Raw genomic sequence first — 7,523 nt, 5'->3', positions numbered from 1 at the left:
TGCAAGGTTTTATTTTGAATAGGATGGTACTTTGGGTATGGTGAATATGTTGCATGGCTCACTTTTTAACCCTCGGGATGCTCAGGACCTGGATATCATGAATATAAAAACACCTCTGTGGAGGCCCCAGAGACCAGGAATCTTTAGTAATAGCAGCAGAATTTCTCTTCCTGGGAAAAGAAAATAGATGGATGAATTCCAGTTGATGCCTTTTACAGGACTGCTTCCACCTTGGCCTGTGTTTCCACATTTTGCAGGATGGGTGGATAGGTTTGAGAGAGGATAAAACTCTGAGCAAGGACAGGACCTGCACCCACCTCCTGCCTCTGTTGCTGAAGCCTGGAAGCTCTTGGAGCACCTCTCTGGGTGTTCCTGATCCTCATTATTCCCTCCACATCCTGGGAATAACATTTGACCTCCCAAAGGTATCACAGGGGTCAACTCGTGGCTTTTCAGAACCTCCTGAGACACAATCTGGGGCTCCTGTGTGGTTACAGCACAAAGAAATCCAGCAGAATATTTCTCATTTGGATTTCCTCCCTTCCCAGGGCCCCCACACAGAATTTTAAGTGCAAACACTGCTACTATTATTAATAACCATTTTTCCCCCCCCTTTCTCCCCCTCTCCTGCAGCACCTGGCATTCTGATGGCATTAGTAAGGAGGGTTTCATTCTGCACCCTGCCTAAAATGCTGGTCAAACCTGTCCTGTCAGAAGCTCCCACGTTACATAAAGGAGGCTGGGGCCATGTGAAAATGCCACCTCTTAATTACCACCGGATCGGGGTAATTAGTCTGGAAAAACCTCGGGATTACCTTTTTTTTTTTTTTTTTTCTGTGTGTGTGCTCACCTTCCCCGCTCTGCTGCGAGGCTTCACCTGTATCTGGGGCACAGGAAGCAGCAGAGCTCTCCCAGGGCTTTAGGAACAGGGAAATTACGGCGAAAAGCCGCGAGCGAAAATAGATGGAGCAGACAAAGGGGGGAAGAAAGCTTTGTTCTCCCCCATTTTCACAGATGGGGAACAGTGGCAACAACTCCCATGGGCCAGGCAGAAAATGAGTGGCTGAACCCTATATGGAACGACAACCTCTTTAAAAATATCCCTTTTTTTTTTTTTTTTTTTTTTGGGTGGATCCAACATCTGGAATTTTATTCCTGCAAAGGGAGGGTTTATTTTCACTCCCCCCCCACCCCCTACCTCACACCCCACCAACCTTCAGGGACATTAAAATATGTGAGAAAGTGCAAATCCTAAATTAGCTCAATATTCACATGTTCCTTAATTATTGATGAAACTCTTGGCTCCCAAGGGAAGTTTTTGCAGAGAGAGCTGGGGGTTCCCAGCAGAAGATTCCCTCAGTGCTGTAGTTCCCAACTCTGCCCACCACCCATCCTCCTTGATGCAACCAGCTTTTCCCCAGGGATTGCTACCTAGACCATTTATTTTCTAGGTAAAAAACCCCAGAGCTTTCCCATTATACAAAAAAAATGCAGAAAAGCTCCCGCCCCCACCCCTTGAAATGCTAAATTTTTCAGCATGGTGCTCAATATTTCTGCTCTTACTACTTTTAAAATGCAGTTTAAAGGTTACAAAAATATATATTTTAGTGCCTTTAGGTTAAAAGGAAGTAGGAAGAGTTTCCCCTCTTACACCTTTAAATTTATGAAGATGGATTAAGATAAGAAAAAAATGTATTTGCGTGATTCAGAAGCAGATTTTGACTTGCTGAGAAATGAAGCTTCAATTTGTTTTACAATATTCCCACTTCTGCCACCACAAATTATGTATTTGTACAGCATTTCCCAGTCCCACATCACTAAAAGTTTGCTGATCCAAGACAAAATTGGTTTATCCCTGAATGGAACAGGTACAGAAACAAAAGCCTTGGTGATTGTCCCAAGTTCTCTGAGCTCAGATCCTTCCTGGGGGCTCCTGCCCAGGAACGAGGGGGAATTAGGCAAAGGATGGCTTTGGATGCCCACAATCCTCACCCCATATCCAATAGGAAACACTGGGTAGTGTTTTCAACAGATTTTGTGTGGTTTCCCTCTCTTCTTGGAGCTTCCTTCCTTCCCTTGGTATTGGCAGGTTCGGAGGTGTCCTGACGTAACTTGTGCCTTTTGAAGGTGGATGCTGCAACAACTTCAGCCTCGTGTGTTTAAACAGGAGAAAAGTGGTTAATTATGCTGATGAATGCAGCTAATTGTCCTTGCTGAGAACTGAGGAGCTGGAGGCAGAGAGCACCAGGGCAGCTGAAAGGAGAACTGCAGCCATGGACACGATGCTGAGCTGTCCTCAAACACTTCACAGAGCCACAGAATGGTTTAGGATGGAAAATCCCTCAGAGATCACTGAGTCCAAACATTCTCCAGCACTTCCAAGGCCACCTCTGACCCATGTCCCCAAGTGCCACATCCACATGGCTTTGAAATCCCTGCAGGGATGGGGACTCCAACACTGCCCTGGGCAGCCCCTTCCAATGCCTGACCACCCTTTCCATGGAGAAATTCCTCCTCATGTCCAACCTAAACCTCCCCTGGCACAGCCTGAGGCTCTTTCCTCTCCTCCTGTCCCTGTTCCCTGGGAGCACAGCCTGACCCCCCTGGCTGTGCCCCCCTGTCAGGAGTTGTGCAGAGCCAGAAGGTCCCCCCTGAGCCTCCTTTTCTCCAGGCTGAGCCCCTTTCCCAGCTCCCTCAGCCCCTCCTGGTGCTCCAGCCCCTTCCTCAGCTCTGTTCCCTGGCCTGGACATGTTCCAGACTCTTCCATTCACAAAACAGCTGCATCCCAGTGGACTCAAATTCACTTAGACACAAGCACAGGTGGTTCTGAAATCTTTAATGGTGTCTTGCGTTTATGCTTTAAAAAACCCTGGTTGTTACCAAGGGGCACTTGGGGACATGGGTCAGTGGCGGCCTTGGCAGTGCTGAGAGAATGGTTGGACTCGATGTTCTTAGAGGGCTTTTCCAACCTTAATGACTCCATGATTCTACAATTCTACCTCTGCTTTACACTGGCTCTGTGTGAAGCATCAGAGCTGGAACCTCTTGGGAGGAAATTCAAGTAATTTTGCCTTTACCACGTGTCAGGGATGTCACTTGAGGGGCTCCAGTGCCATCTCCCATCCCTGGCTTCAAGGAAAGCTCCACAGTCAGACAAAACTCACACAGATTTGGGTCCAACAATAGTACCAGGACTATTTTTCCACGGTCTCTACTTCCCAGGGTAGTTTGGTGGCTGCAGGTGTTTACAAGCACAATTCAACCTCTGTGATTGCTGCTCTAACATTGCACTTGCCAATCATGTCCTTGGCCGTGGATCCCACAGTGAATTCTGAGCCTCAAAGCCAAGAACAGCCCTATGCCTGCAAAGAATGGAACAGCTCAGGAGAAACCAGTGTTGGAATGTTCCCAAAGCAAAAAGGAAAATTTCCTTCAGTCACTGCTGACCCAGGGTTACCAAAACTGAAAACATTTCAATATCTGTGCTGCACGTGCCTCGTTCCCCGTTGGGGAGCGACAGCAGAGCGAGGACTCTCATTTTCCTTGGTGTCCAGGTAATTTCACTGGGAGCCATCTCATTCTGTGAGTACAATGGATGAATTTATAACAAAAGGCCTCGGAGTTTGAAAGTCTGATTTTCGCGGAAATGAAACCAAGTCGTTCCTTTGTGCTCACATTCTGCTAATTCCACCATCTGGGCACTGACGTAATTCTTTTTCTTGTGCTTTCTAAAAAAGGCCTTCTTGCCAAACCCAGAGTTGGGTTAAAACAGAATTCAAAACCCACTAGAAGCAAACAAAATATATATATATGTAATTTATTACTCTGAGACATGTTTCTCTTGTTCCAATCATCCATTTTACTGGACAGTATCTGGTAAGAAGAGCTTTTCACTGAGTAACGTTGACCACAAACACAGAGCAGAGCAGTTAAATCAATTGTTTCTGTCAAATGCAAGCAATTTATGATTTATGATTATTTATTTATTATGATTTTCCCCTCCTACAACCACATGCAGAGCTTGGGGCACATTAAAATTCCACATTTCCCAGGAAAAAGTGCCGTGTATTTATTGCAGAAATAGAGACTCTTCCATTGGTAGCTGATACTTCCATCTGAGCCAGATTTAAGTCTTGGGTATCCTGAATTTAACAGGAGCAACAGTACAAATTTAAAGGTTTATTCCTGGTTTTATTCTTCCTGTAACTGACACTGGAATTTGGCCAAGCACCCACAAGAATCAGCACAAAGAAACACATGAAAATTCACAGAGGGAACAAACAAACAAGCCCAACAGTATCTAGAGAAAGAAACCTTATTCCTTGAGTAGCACCTTTTTAAACTGAAATCCCAGAGAGGCTGTAAAGTTTAGTTGGCTTAAGAGTTAGAAAATAATAATTGGAAACAATCAGGTTTTTGGAACCTAGTAACAAAAATTCTGACTTGTGGTGAGCAAGAAATCAGGAGGGATGCTTCAGTTTAACATAAAACATTATTTTGCTGTCTTCTGTCACTGAGAAGATGATTTTTTCACCTCAAGCACAGAGTTTCCTCCCAGCTTGACAATAACTGATGGTATGTGGTGGTATTTCATTTAAGGAAGCCAGGGACAAGCAGATCATGGTGAATAATAATTGTACAGCCTGAAAAGGAGATGCAACAAGGGTTAAAACCCTGGCATGTGAAATCCAGGGAAAGGCATCTTGTTCTCCTATACAAGAAGTGAAACTTCATTTTGCTGCAGTGAATGAACATGTCCTGAAGGCAGGGGAAAAAAATGGTGCTTTAGAAACCAAGAGATTGCAAAAAGAGGAGTTGAGCTGCAACCAAACCATCCATGTGGTCTGGTTGCTGCAGATGGAGCTTCCTCCACTGCACAATAAAGGCAGCTTAAGGAAATTTTTTTCCCTATTAACATCTGCATCTTGACAATGTCCCTCAGACCATGTTAAGCAACTCCACTGAGCTGAGACAATATAAAAATGTACCCATTTTCTTCAGCAGAGCAGCCAATGGGATGTTTTAGATTTACACTGATGAAACCCAGCCAGGCCTGGATGAAATGAGCAGCTCATGGATTTGGATTCGGGATTCTGCCAGGATAACTGGCTGGTGTTCAGGATTGTGCTGTCAGTTTGGTGTGGCCAAAGAAATATCAGAACAGGACACCAGGAAGGGGAATCCTTCTTCCCATTCCACCACTTCCAAGCTCACCTGTGTCTTCTGACAGCTCTGAGTAACATTAAAATGCCAAAATTCATACTGAATGTTTCAGATCTCCCACAAAACTGCTTGTGGCAGTGCCCAGTTCCAGCATTCCTTATTTCCAGGCTTACAATGAGAAACAAGCTCTAGTTTGGTTATAAATCCAAACTGTAAGTTTTCAATGTGTGAATGGCAACAGCAATCTGACTGTGCTTTTAAAATCTGTTGGTGTCCCAGTTTCAGGAAAAAAACCTTTCTCTATCCAAGGCAGATATTTCTGGATTCCAGAGGTACCAGTGAAGAGATCCTGAATATGGCCCAGAAATCAAAGATTTAGGTATGGTTAATAAATGATAAGGTAAATACACATTTCCTTTAGCTTTGGTGCAAAGTAACAACTGTTTGACAATGGTTTGGAGGCACAGGGAGGTCTTTTTATTTCACCCTTAAGAGCTGACACTCAGGAGCAAACTTTTAATCAGAGTAAGCATTTTGGGAAGAAACAACATTCATTTTATATGTAAAAAGAGATGAATGTAAAAATTAGACACCACTTTTCAAAAATCAATGAAAAAACACAGCTTTGCAAAGCCCCTCCTGCTTCCAGAAGCAGAGCTGGGCTTTCACGAGTAAAAACAATTTTAATAAAAAGGCAGTACTAAGGTGATTTTTAATTTTTTTATCCTGGATTGAGAAGAACACAGTCAGGTGAAGCAGCAGAAAGTCATCCCCTGCCTTTCAAAGTCCTGATGTGTTGATCCTCCCTTTTGAACATGGCACTGAAGCTCCTGTCAGCCCATCACCACATTTTCCCTTGGGAGACCTGGGTTTAGATCCAGCCTGTGTTTAGATCCAGTCTGAGTTTGGATCCAGCCTGTGTTTCGATCCAGCCTGAGTTTAGATCCAACCTGTCCCAGCTGGAGCTGGAGCAGTGTCCAAGCCTGGATTGTTGCTGTGCACAGAGCCTCCTCTGACACAGACTCACCCCTGAGCCTGAAAGGGTTAAATGTTCTTGCAGTGCTTCTTTTTCTTTCTGTGTGCTCCTTCCCCACACTCCTCTGTCTCCTCTTTTTGCTTTTTGTGCTTCTTCTTGTGGCGTTTCTTCTGCCTTTCCTCCTGCTCCTCTGCGCTGAGTTCCTCCCCCTCAGACATTCCCACAGAAATTTCTCCATTGCCTGTATTTTCATCACAACTGATGTTTTCTCCTTCGTTCTCCTCTTTATGTTTCCTCTTTTTTTTCCTTTTGTGACATTCATTTAGTGGATCATACAGTTCTTTTCCATTCAAGCTCCCTGTCTTAGACTTTTTCCCTGGTTTCTCACAGTCCTCTGTCCTCTCTGCTTCATCATCTCTCTTCTGCTTCTTCTTTTTCTTTTTGACTTTGGTTTCCAGCTCTTCTGAAGGCTCCACAGCTTCGTCAGCTGTTGGGCTGGAATGATCCACCTTTGGTTCTGTTTCCTGCTGGGATCCCTTCAACTTTGCCATGCGCTTGGCAAAATATTCCTGGACAGTGAGAGCACTCTTCACTGTATTGGAACCATCTCCAGGGCTGGAGAGCCAGTTGTTCCTCTCCTTCTCTTCCTGGGAATCAGGATCAGCAATATCCTCCTGCAAGGGAACAGAGAGGAGCAGGAGTGAGTCAGGAGTCATGGCTTAAAACATAATGCTGTTTTTTTGCATGCTAATAAGGAAAATACTAAAAAGCAACATGGTGCTTTGAAAATTAACTGTGAAAGTACAGATTTGGGTGGAAGTGAGGCAGCTCTTAATGTGAAAGATGCTGTAGGTTTAAGGAAAAGAGGTGGAAGGAGGGAAGGCAGCAAGACAACACAAACCAAGACAATTTTCAGTTGTTTTGAGTTCCTTAGTTTACCTATTCCTACGCAACTCATGTCTACCACTGCCATACTTAGTGCATTACACTGACTTTACAAAGCACATGTCTCTGCAAGACATAAACCGGCATGAAAAATGATCCACTACAATCCATTAGCCTGTGGCACAAAGGAAATCCCATGCCTGGAATAACTCTTCAGCAAAGAACTTGTAATCCAGGGAGCAATCCAGCATTGAGGCATCTCTTTCAGCTTATCTGATCTCTGGAAATGTTTGTTTCGGAGCTGCTCTGCTGTCAGGGTGTCCCAGATGTTGTTATTTAAACAGGCTCCATTTGATCACACGTTATCAGATGGCACAAACAACATCACAGGTTACATCTTACAAGGTTTCTGCAGATATGAAATAAAGAGCTGCTCATCTCCAGCTGCAGTTGAAGAGTCTCCTTACTAGAACGGAAATATCAAATGAAGAAATATCAA

The 7,523-nt window shown here is 44.3% G+C and overlaps 1 protein-coding gene across 2 annotated transcripts in view; it reads right to left on the bottom strand.

The window, feature by feature from the left end:
• Positions 1-1,719: 1,719 nt before the first annotated feature.
• The window catches only part of PINX1 (PIN2 (TERF1) interacting telomerase inhibitor 1), a 63,879-nt gene continuing 58,075 nt past the window's right edge, over positions 1,720-7,523 (bottom strand). For both annotated transcript variants that reach the window (XM_053939381.1, XM_053939382.1), the window contains exon 7: positions 1,720-6,813. In XM_053939381.1, the coding sequence (XP_053795356.1) occupies positions 6,208-6,813 (606 nt within the window). In that variant the 3' untranslated portion in view covers positions 1,720-6,207. The remainder of the gene's footprint in view (positions 6,814-7,523) is intronic.

This window comes from Vidua chalybeata, chromosome 3 (assembly GCF_026979565.1).
Source record: "Vidua chalybeata isolate OUT-0048 chromosome 3, bVidCha1 merged haplotype, whole genome shotgun sequence".
In the NCBI taxonomy this organism is placed as follows: Eukaryota; Metazoa; Chordata; class Aves; order Passeriformes; family Viduidae; genus Vidua; species Vidua chalybeata.
The sequence above is the reverse complement of the archived record's forward strand: the minus strand, read 5'-3'. Positions and strand labels throughout refer to the sequence as shown.